General features: G+C 57.7%; 1 protein-coding gene across 2 annotated transcripts in view; it reads right to left on the reverse strand.

Annotated features, from left to right (window-relative positions):
* The window catches only part of PIK3R6 (phosphoinositide-3-kinase regulatory subunit 6), a 56,662-nt gene that overhangs the window by 16,970 nt on the left and 26,142 nt on the right, over positions 1 to 13,550 (reverse strand). For both annotated transcript variants that reach the window (XM_042966874.1, XM_042966873.1), the window contains 9 exons: positions 13,424 to 13,492; positions 12,465 to 12,597; positions 9,899 to 9,968; positions 8,513 to 8,696; positions 5,771 to 5,936; positions 5,395 to 5,481; positions 3,665 to 4,088; positions 3,300 to 3,378; positions 2,484 to 2,606 (listed from right to left, as the gene is read on the reverse strand). In XM_042966874.1, coding sequence (XP_042822808.1) covers positions 2,484 to 2,606; positions 3,300 to 3,378; positions 3,665 to 4,088; positions 5,395 to 5,481; positions 5,771 to 5,936; positions 8,513 to 8,696; positions 9,899 to 9,968; positions 12,465 to 12,597; positions 13,424 to 13,492 — 1,335 coding nt within the window. The remainder of the gene's footprint in view (positions 1 to 2,483; positions 2,607 to 3,299; positions 3,379 to 3,664; positions 4,089 to 5,394; positions 5,482 to 5,770; positions 5,937 to 8,512; positions 8,697 to 9,898; positions 9,969 to 12,464; positions 12,598 to 13,423; positions 13,493 to 13,550) is intronic.

Raw genomic sequence — 13,550 nt, forward strand, 5'->3', positions numbered from 1 at the left:
GGCATGGGGGCGGGGGAAAAGGTACCAACCAAAGAGCAGAAGTGAGACCTGCATCAGATGTTCCTCCCCTAATAGCCTCCAAGTCTTATTTATTTATTAAAAAATATTTTAATGTTTATTTATTTCTGAGAGAGAGAGAGAGAGAGAGAGAGAGAGAGAGAGAGAGAGAGACAAAGCATAAGCAGGGGAGGGGAAGAGAGAGAGGGAGACACAGAATCGGAAGCAGGCTCCAGGCTCTGAGCTGTCAGCACAGAGCCCGACGCGGGGCTTGAACTCACAAGCCGTGAGATCATGACCTGAGCTGAAGTTGGACGCTCAACCGACTGAGCCACCCAGGTGCCCCAAATGTTTTTATTTTGGGGGAGATAGAATGAGCAGGAGCAAAGCAGGGGCGGAGAGAAAGCGTGAGAGAGAGAGAGAGAGAGAGAGAGAGAGAGAGAGAGAGAGAGAGAATCCCAAGCAGGCTCTGCACTGTAAGCACAGAGCCCGATGCGGGGCTCGAACCCACAAACCATGAGATCATGACCTGAGCCAAAATCAAGAGTCAGATGCTCAACCGACTGAGCCACCCAGGCGCCCCTGATAGCCTCCAAGTTTTGAGGAAAAGGTATTTCAATACTTGGCTAACCAGTCTTCTGTGTATGCACAAAGACACTTTTCGGGTCAGCAATAATTCAGGAAACAGGCCCCCCCCTACATTTTTATTAGAAGGTATAAGAAAGAACCCCAATCAATCAGGCAATAAAATGACACAAAGATCTCAGTGAAGTGTCAACTTAGAATATAAGGTACTTATGAGTATTTGGGGGGGCTCAGTCAGTTAAGTGTCAAACTTCAGCTCAGGTCATGCTCTCGCGGTCCGTGGGTTCGAGCCCCAGGTCGGGCTCTGTGCTGACGGCTCGGAGCCTGGAGCCTGCTTCGGATTCTGTGTCTCCCTCTCTCTCTGACCCTCCCCCGTTCATGCTCTGTCTCGCTCTGTCTCACAAATAAATAAAAACGTTAAAAAAAATTAAAAAAAAAACTTGAGAAAATTCTAATATTTATCTGGAAACAGATATAGTCTGAAACATTTTCCGGAAGAAGAGTAATGAAGTCGGTTTATCCTGCCTATTAAAATATGAAAGTACCAATGTGTCCGGAAATGAATGGATCAACAAGAAAGAATAAAAATTTAGTAAACGAGAAAAGTGGCATTTCAGACTGATGGGGCAAGATGGCTTGTGCTATAAATAGCTTTAGGACAACTGGCTACACATTTGGAAAAAAGAAATTCGCATGCTTCACACAAAGCACTGAAAACAGTCGCAGGCACGTTAATTTAAATGTGAAAACCGAGGCATTAAAAGATTTACAGTAAATTATCAGGGAATATTTATCTACTCTTGGATGTAATTTAATCAGCAGAGGAGAACCTTCAAAGCAAGACTCCAAAGGCAGGTCTCTCAAAGGATAAAAGTTCTGAGTGTGACATAAAAATATTAAACTTCTGGGGGCGCCCGGGGGGCTCAGTCGGTGGAGCGCCCGCCTCCTGGTTTCGGCTCAGGTCATATCTCACGGTTTGTGAGTTCGAGCCCCGTGTCGGGCTCTGTGCTGACAGCTCGGAGCCTGGAGCCTGCTTCGCGTTCTGTGTCTCACTCTCTCTCTGCCCCTCTCCTGCTCAAGCTCTGTCTCTCAGAAATAAATAAACATTAAAAAAATTAATCAAGAAAAAAAAAGAAAAAATATATCAAACTTTTGTAAGTCAGAAAACACTGCTGATGAAATTCACAGGCAAATAACAGAGTGGAAAAAAACGTCGGCAACACCAGACGGCTAAAAGGTTAAGATTCTCTTAGTAGTAGGGGCACCTGCCTGGCTCACTCAGTGCGTAGAGCCAGCAACCCTTAATCTCAGGGTTGTGAGTTCAAGCCCCACGTTGGGGGGTGGGGTGGAGTTTACTTGAAAAAAAAAAAAAGAGATTCTCTTAATATATGAAGATCTTTTCAAGTCACTGGAAGATGAACTCACAAGCCATCTACCTGGAATCAAGCTGTCCGGTTCCGGGTGGGAGTCCACCTCTTCTCTTCTTACTTTGGACAAGTTCCCTAATCTCGTGCCTCAGTAGTTTGGTCTGTAAAGTGGGCAGATGGCTACGCTCGCACCTGCCGACAAGAGTGCCTACTTGGTAGGGCCGTGGAGTGCGAGTGCCCTTGAACAGCACCTGGCACCTGTAAGTGCTCAGGAAACACGGGCTATTACACTCATGGAGAGGCCGTCCCAGGAAGCACCTTGGCCTACACGCTAAGGAAAGAATGTTTTGCTCGATGGTCTGCCCGGTGTTCCACCCAAAGCAGGTGCCTGGGGGAATTTCGACCACCAGCTTCCATGTTTCCTTCTGGCCTCATCCTACCCTGGGGCGGGGGTGTCCTGGGGTTGACTCTTGAGGTCAAGGGTCAAGGGTAACATCTGAAATGCCCCCGCTCCCGCCCTCGCTGCCCCCTTACCATCTCTGCCAGCTTGTGGATGGCCGGGCACAGTGTGTTCACGGTGCTCTCATACCACGGGTCTGCGCGGCCCAGGAATGTGGCCAGCTCTCTGAGCTCCGAATGTCTGCATGATGCCTGTTTCTGGGGACAAGGGGACGGGGCAGACCCATCAGGCCGGGTCTCTGGCCAGAGGGTCCCCTCCGCAAACTGGCCTCGGGATTACGGTCCGATCACTGAACCTCTTGGGGCCTCGGTTTCTCTGCCATGTGAAGCCTATTGGGTCTTATACGTCAGATGAAGCTGGTAAACCCTTAACTGAGGACCGCTTGCTGGGGACATTGAATGATGATCTTCAGCCTTGGAAGCAGAGAGACAAATACTGCTTGGAATTGAATGCTCCCCACTAAGCAAGCAGAGCGGGGCAATCGAATAATCGAAAAGCCACCAAGGCGAGTCTGGCCCCCAATAGATCAAAGGGCTCCCACTGCCCGAAACTTCTTTTCATGGGATCCCAGGAAGCATGCTGTGCGTGCGTGTGAGCCCCTGTTTGAGGAGAGGCTTGCAATAAATTCCACCAGGAAAGCAAAACAAAACTCAGCACTGGGCAGGCTGCCCCCCCCCCCCCCCAGGGGACACTGAGCCTCCGGGGCCTGCGTCTGTGGCTTCCGGGACACAGACCCACAAGGGCTCCCCCAGCCCCGCATCCTAAGGAAGGGTGATCCTAGTCCCTGGGGCCAGGGATGGGGCTAAAGCGTGTCCCCTGCCCAGCCCGAGGCAGGGGACGCCCCTCCCACGTCCTCCCCGACGTGCCTCCCCGCTCCCCTGCCCAGCCACCTCGGGTGCCAGCACGGGGATGTAGTACAGCTGTAGACTGAGCCTGGGGGTGAGGCAGCACTTCTGGGTCTCTCGTTTCCTAGCAAAGAGGGCGGAACACAGGGGTCAGGGCAGGGGTTTGCGCTTCCAACGGTTCCACATCCTGGTTCTGCTCTGTATTCTCTCTTGCCTGTGAGCGACCTACTCAATCTCTCGGCACCCGTTTTCTCATCTGCAGAATGGGCGCAGTGTGGTGACTGCTGGGCTCGCCAGGACGTAAAGCGCCGAGCTGGTGAGCGCAGTGCCCCCTGGCGGCGACGGCGGCGAGCTGGGTCTGACGCAGCCCCGCCCCCCCCCGCCCCGCCCCGCCCCCCTCCGGGCCCTACCTGAGGCAGTGGTAGGCCTGGGCCAGGCGCCCCAGCATCCTGTCGTCCCCCAGCACCAGCACCCTGGCCGTGTGAAGCCGCGACACACCAGGCAGTAGCTCCCCGTCCCCACTGGGCCTGCCCGTCCTGCGGTGTAGACCCGGGGGCCCGTCCCAGCACGCGGGCATCAAGACGTCCGGGAGCCGCACCCGCTTCTTGACGCCGCCTTTGCGCTGCAGCCTGGCGCGCTCCATCTCGGGGCTGCCGGGTAGGGGCAGCTCGTCAGCCCCCGGAGGAAGGTCCCGCTCGATGCCGCTGTCGGTGGACAGCATGGACACCCGGGCCAGCTCCCGGTCCGGCCAGAAGCCCTGCAGGTCCAAGGCCTCCAAGTCAGCGCTGAGGCACAGCTGGGATCGCGGGCGCAGGAAGAGCACCAGTTCCTTCCCTGGGATGCGGGGAGCGGGGAGGAGAGGTCAGAGGAGGCTGGCAGGGCCTCACCCCTGCAAGGCCTGGGCTCCCGTGTTTCTCAAACACCGTTCAGCTGGACAGAAGCCCCATAAGATGCCCCGCGAAGGAACAAAGGTCCTGCGGTGAACAGAGATGGCGAAGCCCGCATATTCCTGACACCTCGTGTTGAGTACATGTACTCAAGGCTCTGAGAAGTCCTGCAGTAGTCAGCTACACTCGGTACCTTCCCCTTCGCTGACCCTGGAGCCCTCTTTATTAGCTTCCTCCTATCCTCTTACTGCCTGTGGCTTCCCCTGGGACACAGAGAGCAGACCCTGCCTACTCCAGGAAAGACTTCTAGGCTTTTCTTTCTTTCTTTCCTTCTTTCTTTTGAGAAATGTTTTTTTATTTTTATTATTTTTTTAAGTGTTTATTTATTTTTGACAGAGAGAGAGAGACAGAGCATGAGCAGGGGAGGGGAAGAGAGAGAGGGAGACACAGAATCTGAGGCAGGCTCCAGGCTCTGAGCTGTCAGCACAGAGCCCCACGCGGGGCTCGAACTCACAAACGGTGAGATCATGATCTGAGCTGCAGTCTGACGCTTAACCGCTGAGCCACCCAGATACCCCTAGGCTTTTCTAATCTACTTTCATTTTATTACCCATGAGGAAACTGAGGCCCAGAGAGAACACAGAGTCAGTCTAGGATGACCCAGCCCATGCAAGGAGGGACTTGGGCCTAGTTCACCAGCCAGCACTTCCCCCCACCCCCCACCCCCACCTCTCTTGAGAAGAGCCAGGGACAGTGTGAGGGGAAGGCCAGTGTGGACAGAAGTGTGAGGCAAGCAGACCTCTCTGGAAAGACCCCTCCAGCTCCTGGAACTGTAACTTTTGCGTGACTGCCTCCTTCTTGGGGACATTCATTGTCTGTCGGCATCAGCTTGGGCATGTGGCACTTTCTAGGTGAGGCCAGTGGCTAAGGCACCGAGCTCTTCTGGCATAGAGAAAATGCGTTCCTCCAGACGTGCAGAACAGCTCAGGGAGCAAGGCGCACACACGTGAACACACACACACACACAGATGTGCACACACACGCAAGGACATAAATAGATACACGTGATACACGCAGTCACGCAGACACAGACCTATAGGCCCATGAAAGCACAGTTGCGCGCGCACACACAAACACAGACACGCGAATGCACACACACACAGTGAGAAACACACACACACACACACACACACACACACACACACACACTCATTTCCCTTCAGCTCTGCACGGAGGAGGTGTGAGGCACTTACAGAGCTGTTCTTCATCCGTCCACAGGTGGAAGGTGATGTGGGGGCTGGGCAGAGGGATGTTTGGCTGCGGGGACTGCAGGGGGTCACCTGAAAGAAGGGGGGGGGCTGTGGGATTCTCCTCTGCCCTCCCCTGCGGCTCCTGGAGGGCCCCGGGGGGGGCGTGCAGAGACCCTCTCTCCCCCATATGGTCTGGTCCAGGCTTCCTCTCTGCCTGCTTAGCCCGGGACCGTCCAAGTTCCCCGGGCGGCCCTCGGTCCCCAGGCCCCCCAGGAGCCGCGCAGGCCCGCCCGCCTCAGCCACGCGCGGCAGGTGCAGCGCTGCTCTCCGGCGCCCCCCTGCGGGCCCTCGCCGGGCCTCGCCGCCCCCGCCCGCTTACCGCCGCAGCGCCCCCTGGCGGCCGCCGCCGGCCCCAGCAGCGAGCAGTAAATCTCCTCCAGCCTCTCCAGGTGTCCCTCCCGGCTCGGGCTGGGCTCGCTGGCCATCTGCTCCACGGCTGCCACCACGGCGTGGAAATAGCGCTCCAGGGCCTGGCGAGGGCTGGCCTGTCGGGGAGGGGCGCCAGAGCCTGGGTCCCGGCCCAGCCCCCCCCCTCCCCCCCCCCCCCCCCCGGGCTCCGAGGTTGCCCGATGCTGCCCACACCTGAGCGTCCTCTCTGTCCCCCACACGGGGCTGCCCCGCAACGGCGGGACCCCAGAGGGGCAGGGAGGGCCTCCCTTGGGTCAGTGTTCTGCCTCTGCCTGGATGTAAACTCCAGGAAGGCAGTTGTTTACAGCGGCATCCGCAGCGCCTAGAACACGCCCTGGCGCATGGTGGGTGCTCCCTAAATAGTTGCTGTATGATTATTTTCTCGCCCTTGTTCTTTCAATCAGTTCACTTTGGTTCCCAGCTATTTCAGAAGGACAATTTGTTGGTAATCTATATAAAAAGGCTAGAGTCACACGTCCCACTTAGAAAAATAACCAAGATGAATATAATCATCACAAACCACTATTTTTAAGTGCCAGCCTGCCAAGGCTTTATGGCTTGAAGCTTGCCTTCTCTTTTTAAAAAGAGAAGTTAGGGGTGCCCGGGGGACTCAGTCAGTTTAAGCCTCCGACTTCAGCTCAGGTCATGATCTCGCAGCTTGTGGGTTCGAGCCCCGCGTCGGGCTCTGTGCTGACAGCTCAGAGCCTGGACCCTGCTTCCAATTCTGTGTCTCCCTCTCTTTCTGCCCCTCCCCTGCTCACACTCTGTCTCTCTCTCCCTCTCGAAAATAAATAAACTTAAAAAAAAGAAAAAGGGAAGTGAGTGTTAAAGAAGTTAGGGGTAGAACACCAAGCTGAGCCTTTCTCCTTAATGGGAATGGATGGGAACAGGTTTTGAAAGCTTCTCACTGGGCAATCCCATGCTCTTCAGCTCCTCCCTCCCGAGGTGCAGATCTGAAACCCTGAGAGGAGCCCTGCATGATGTTTTCTGTCTTCCCTCACCCCCCCCACCCCCCCGCCCCGGCACCAGCCAATCCCATCCCACAGCTCAGCAGGTGCAGGGCTCCAATGAGTCCACAGGCAGGCACACCAGGGCTTGTTTTCGTCTCTGGTCTGTGCTGGGGGGGGGGGGGTCTGCTGAGCGGGATCCTAACTTCCTGATTAAGGGAGGGAGGGTCATTCTGGGTGGCTAGGGCTCCAATAAACACTTGTGGAGCGAACAGATAATGCAACGAGAAGATGACCGAATCAGAGTTAGAAGGGGCCATCGGGTCCATTTCATCTCGTTGCTTAATTTATAAATACACTAATATTTATTGAGCACCCACGACATGCCAGACCCTGTTCTAGATGCTGGGATACAGCTGTGAACACAACAGATAAAAAGTCCTGTTCCCAGGGAGTTTATATTATAGTGTATGTCTCTCTCTCCACCCCCCCCCCCAATGATACTAAACAAGAGAAGTAAAATTTATAGTACGATAAATTGCAGAGAAGAAGGATGTGAAATTGGGGGCAGGGGCTGACATTTTAGATAATGTGATCAGGGAAGTCTCACCGACAGGCGACTTTTGAGTAAAGTCCTAAAGGAAGTGAGAGAGCGAGCCATGTGGATATCAGAGAGAATGGTCCAAGCATCGGAAACGGCATGTGCAAAGGCCCTGGGGTGTAAGCATGCCTGGCATATTTGAGGGACAATAGGGAGACCTATGTAGCTGGAGCAGAGAGGAAGAGAGGGAAAGTACAGAAGATGCAATCAGATGGAATCAGAGAGGAAGCGAGGAGGTGGGACAGATCTCGAGGGCCTTGTAGGCCATTGTGAGGTCTTTGGCTTTGATTCCATGCGCAACAGTGTGATAAATGCTATGGTGGCTCCCTGGATTCCCACCTTCAAGACTGAGGCACTCATTAGCCCCCGCTGCTGGGAGCATTAGCAACCGTCAGCTGTCAGCTGAGTCCCTTTCCATAGTCAGCCTCCGGCAAAAAAAAATGCCACTCTCCACGGTCATGTCCCTTCCTGAGGACCGTCCACATCCAATAATTAATAGGTGCGGGAGTATCAAGGCCCGGCCTCTCACCTTAATTCGGGACAACTGTATACAGACTTTGGTATCTCCTGCTAAAAAGGGGTGGTGGGGCAGTGGGGCCGGGAGGCGGTGGAACATAAGTTTGAGGTCGGAGAGATCTGGGTTCAAACCCTGACCCAGTCACTTTGTACCTGTGTGACCACGGGCAGGTTATCAACCTCTCTGTGCCCCAGTTTTAATGATTATACCCATTCACAATGTTGTTGACACGTGGTGAGCCTTTTTAAAATGTGATACATGTAAAAGTGTCTAACGCCGTGCCTGGGACACCACAGACATTGAGTCGACAGCACCTATCCGGGTTATCGTCGTCTGTATTATTAAGGAAATAGACCAAAACGTTGATTGGGAATACATCTGGGTGGGCGGGTGTGAGCGATTTTTCTTTCCTCTTTCGGCCTGCGTGCATTCCCGCCCCGGATTTTCCTTAATGAGTTCGTACTGCTTCCGCATTGAGGGGGCAAGGGTGGTCTGAACCGGGGAGAAGGAGGGCAGACGGGGAGGAGAGCTGGCGTGTGCGTGCAGGGCCCCGGGCGCAGCCGAGGAGGGCCGGGGCGGGGCGGTTACCTGCAGCTTCCTCTGCAGAGCGCCTGCGTGGCAGGCGTCCCCCAGGGCGGCCTGCAGGGCGTGGGCGACCACGTGGCGCATGCAGGCCTCGGGCGTCTGCTGCACCTGCGCCGCCTCGAGCTCCAGCAGCAGCGCGCTGCACACGGACGGGGACACCAGCTCGGGGTCCACGAAGAGGAATGCTCTGAGGGCAGAGGTGGGGGGGGGGGAGGGTTGCTGCAGAGGATGGCTGCGGCGGGGAGAGCGCCTGGAAGGGCAGCGTGGAGCCCTGCGGCCCCCGAGTATTTTGTTCCTCCAAAAACGGGAGCCTCGGATTCCAAAGTCTATGGGGGTTGGGGCGCCTGGGTGGCTCAGTCGGTTGAGGGTCAGACTCTTGATGTCGGCTCAGGTCATGATCTCGCGGTTGGTGGGGTGGCGCCCCGCCTCGGGCTCTGCGCTGACGGCTTGGGATTCTCTCTCTCCCTCTCTCTCTGCGCTGCCCTCTCTCAAAAATAAATAAACTTAAAAAAAAGTCTCTGGGGGGACAGCAATAGGGAGGAGTGGGGACTGTGGCAAATCAGAGAGCAGGCAGGAACAGCTGGCCCCCGTTGGGTGCCCCCTAGTCTCGCATCCAGACAAGTCCCAAGCTAAATCCTGTCCCCCACCCCCTCAGCTCTGTGGTCCACTGATGACATCGCCCTCCAGGAGGGACCCTAATTCCTTCCTGCCCAAGCGGACTCTGGACCCTGAGTGAGCCCCACCTCCTCCCATCACCCCATCATGCCAGCGCCTGCTCTCCCTCCCGCCCCTGCTCTCCTTCCTGGCTCCCGGCTCCTCTGGGTCTCTCCACCTCACCTCCCTGCACCCCCCATGAACACAGCCTCAAGCCACCCCTTCCAGGGCCGGGTCAGCAAGGGCACCCCCAACTTCACCGGCCCCTCTTCCCCACACCAACAGCAGACATTTCCTCAATCTTATCCGAAGGGCCAGGCACACACAGACGAAAGCCCCAGATTTCACGGTGTGACTGTGGCCTGGACCGTAAGCAGCCGGGAGCCACCTCTGGCCGGCTGGCCGGCCGGCTGATGCTGCATCATGGCCAAGGGCGGGACGGAGGTGGAACGACAGAACTCCAGACCGGCCCAGTGCTCGTATCACCTTCTGCATGTGAGCGGGAGGGCTCTGAGCCAGCCCCAGAGGACAGACCCACCACCCTGCTTCCTGTGATCTCCAGAGAAGGCAGGCCCCGCCCACCCTTGCAAATACACTCCGCCCCGGGACAAATGCCATGGACAGGAAACTCTGCTGGGGTTCCTCCCCACCCAGCCTTGTCCCCCTCAGTGAGAAGTCATGGCGTCCCAACACCTGGAGGGGACGGAAGCCAGCACGCTGTCAGGGGTCACTCACCTCTCCTGGTAGGGGTACAGCTCACTCGTCAGGTTCTGCTCAGCAATGACCAGCCTTTGGTACAGGGTCCCTGCAAAGCAGACCGCATCAGCCAACCGGCTTCTGGTCTCTGACCCCCATTTCGCACCCTCCACAGAAGGTGCTGGGACTTTTGAGCTCCAGGAACCTCGGAGGAAAAGCAAGACGGTGGATGGAGCTGCACTGCAGCTCTTATCTGAGACGGCTCTCACCTGGGACAGGTCTCACCTGGGACAGGTCTCACCTGGGACAGCTCCTACCTGGGACAGGTCTCACCTGGGACAGGTCTCACCTGGGACAGCTCCTACCTGGGACAGGTCTCACCTGGGACAGGTCTCACCTGGGACAGCTCCTACCCGGGACAGGTCTCACCTGGGACAGGTCTCACCTGGGACAGCTGCTACCTGGGACAGGTCTCACCTGGGACAGCTCCTACCTGGGACAGGTCTCACCTGGGACAGCTCCTACCTGGGACAGGTCTCACCTGGGACAGCTCCTACCTGGGACAGGTCTCACCTGGGACAGCTCCTACCTGGGACAGGTCTCACCTGGGACAGGTCTCACCTGGGACAGGTCTCACCTGGGACAGCTCCTACCTGGGACAGGTCTCACCTGGGACAGCTCCTACCTGGGACAGGTCTCATCTGGGACAGGTCCTACCTGGGACAGCTCCTACCTGGGACAGGTCTCACCTGGGACAGCTCCTACCTGGGACAGGTCTCACCTGGGACAGACCTCACCTGGGACAGGTCTCACCTGGGACAGGTCTCACCTGGGACAGCTCCTACCTGGGACAGGTCTCACCTGGGACAGCTGCTACCTGGGACAGGTCTCACCTGGGACAGGTCTCACCTGGGACAGGCCTCACCTGGGACAGGTCTCACCTGGGACAGCTGCTACCTGGGACAGGTCTCACCTGGGACAGCTGCTACCTGGGACAGGTCTCACCTGGGACAGCTGCTACCTGGGACAGGTCTCACCTGGGACAGCTCCTACCTGGGACAGGTCTCACCTGGGACAGCTGCTACCTGGGACAGGTCTCACCTGGGACAGCTCCTACCTGGGACAGGTCTCACCTGGGACAGCTCCTACCTGGGACAGGCCTCACCTGGGACAGCTCCTACCTGGGACAGCTCCTACCTGGGACAGGTCTCACCTGGGACAGGTCTCACCTGGGACAGCTCCTACCTGGGACAGTTCTCACCCGGGACAGGTCCTACCTGGGACAGCTCCTACCTGGGACAGGTCTCACCTGGGACAGCTCCTACCTGGGACAGGTCTCATCTGGGACAGGTCCTACCTGGGACAGCTCCTACCTGGGACAGGTCTCACCTGGGACAGCTCCTACCTGGGACAGGTCTCACCTGGGACAGACCTCACCTGGGACAGGTCCTACCTGGGACAGGTCTCACCTGGGACAGCTCTTACCTGGGACAGGTCTCACCTGGGACAGCTCCTACCTGGGACAGTTCTCACCTGGGACAGGCCTCACCTGGGACAGCTCCTACCTGGGACAGGTCTCACCTGGGACAGGTCCTACCTGGGACAGGTCTCACCTGGGACAGCTCCTACCTGGGACAGGTCTCATCTGGGACAGGTCCTACCTGGGACAGCTCCTACCTGGGACAGGTCTCACCTGGGACAGCTCCTACCTGGGACAGTTCTCACCTGGGACAGGCCTCACCTGGGACAGCTGCTACCTGGGACAGGTCTCACCTGGGACAGACCTCACCTGGGACAGGTCCTACCTGGGACAGCTCTCACCTGGGACAGCTCCTACCTGGGACAGGTCTCACCTGGGACAGACCTCACCTGGGACAGGTCCTACCTGGGACAGACCTCACCTGGGACAGGTCCTACCTGGGACAGGTCTCACCTGGGACAGCTCCTACCTGGGACAGTTCTCACCTGGGACAGGTCTCACCTGGGACAGCTCCTACCTGGGACAGATCTCACCTGGGACAGCTCCTACCTGGGACAGGTCTCATCTGGGACAGGTCCTACCTGGGACAGCTCCTACCTGGGACAGGTCTCACCTGGGACAGCTCCTACCTGGGACAGGTCTCACCTGGGACAGACCTCACCTGGGACAGGTCCTACCTGGGACAGGTCTCACCTGGGACAGCTCTTACCTGGGACAGGTCTCACCTGGGACAGCTCCTACCTGGGACAGGTCTCATCTGGGACAGGTCCTACCTGGGACAGCTCCTACCTGGGACAGGTCTCACCTGGGACAGCTGCTACCTGGGACAGGTCTCACCTGGGACAGCTCCTACCTGGGACAGGTCTCACCTGGGACAGACCTCACCTGGGACAGGTCCTACCTGGGACAGGTCTCACCTGGGACAGCTCCTACCTGGGACAGGTCCTACCTGGGACAGGTCTCACCTGGGACAGCTCCTACCTGGGACAGTTCTCACCTGGGACAGGCCTCACCTGGGACAGCTCCTACCTGGGACAGGTCTCATCTGGGACAGGTCCTACCTGGGACAGCTCCTACCTGGGACAGGTCTCACCTGGGACAGCTCCTACCTGGGACAGCTCTCACCTGGGACAGCGGTCTCCGTTTTCAGCCTTATGGCGCAGTCCAAGGCGACCGTGCAGTAGGGGGCGGGCAGGGTTAGCAACCTTGTGCAAAAGGTGTAGGTTCTCCGGTAGAGCTCCTCCGTGATGCCCGTGGCCTGGGTGGGAGGGAGGAGTTGGGTGCCCAGAGCCCTAGGTCACAAAGGGTGCTGGGTGGGTGGGAGGGTGGGGTGGAGAGGAGGAAAGGCAGGTCTGACAGCCAGACCTGGGCCCACACCTCCCTCGCAGACGTACACCCTTAGTCTCTTCACCCGGCACCTGAAAGACACCTCTCGGACACCCCACTCAAACTCGCCCCAAAGGGGATCCATCTCACCCTGTCCTGCCAGCAAATCCACTCCCCTCCCCTCCCCTCTGCTTGTCCGGGCAGCACATTCCTGCGGAGCTCTAGGCTGAAAACTTGGAGTCTCGTCTCCAGCCTGCCGGGCGCGATATCCCGCAGGCATGACGCTCCCAGTGCAGTCTTGGCCCGAGCCCAGCCCCCTCCTGCCCCTGGATCCCGGCAGCCCCCGAACTGTTCTCTCTGCCCCTCATCTCCCTCGCTGCCCTCTCCCACCCCCTGCGACCGTACACAGCTCCTGATCGCTGTTGTCCAGACATTTTCTCGGTGGCTTGTCCCTTTCCTAAGCAGGGATCAGTGATGGCCCCCGGGGCGCGTGGGAACAATCCCGAGGACCCCATTCCGGCATTCGAGGCTCTCATGCCTCCCGCGCACTGCTTTCCCAACTTCCTCCCCAGTAGCCCGCTTTGTGTATTAGGGACAGGGCACCGCGAGTGTGGAGAAGACGGTTTGGGGCAGGCCACCCAAGAGTTCTCCTAGGCGCGCCCAGGCAGAGACTGCGTGTCTCCTGCGGGAGAGGACAGTGTCTGGCCCTGCCACGTGTGGGTTGCCACGACCGCCCTGACCCTCGGCGTCACGCTCACCTTAGTGAGCACATACATTAGCGTGTGCAGCAAGGGGATGATCGCGTGCCGGATGTCCTCGCTCTCTGCCTGGAAAACAGGAGATCGCAGGGCATTTACTGGTCTGGGGGCCCGGGGGAGGGGGCAT

Source organism: Panthera tigris, chromosome E1, assembly GCF_018350195.1.
Source record: "Panthera tigris isolate Pti1 chromosome E1, P.tigris_Pti1_mat1.1, whole genome shotgun sequence".
In the NCBI taxonomy this organism is placed as follows: domain Eukaryota; kingdom Metazoa; phylum Chordata; class Mammalia; order Carnivora; family Felidae; genus Panthera; species Panthera tigris.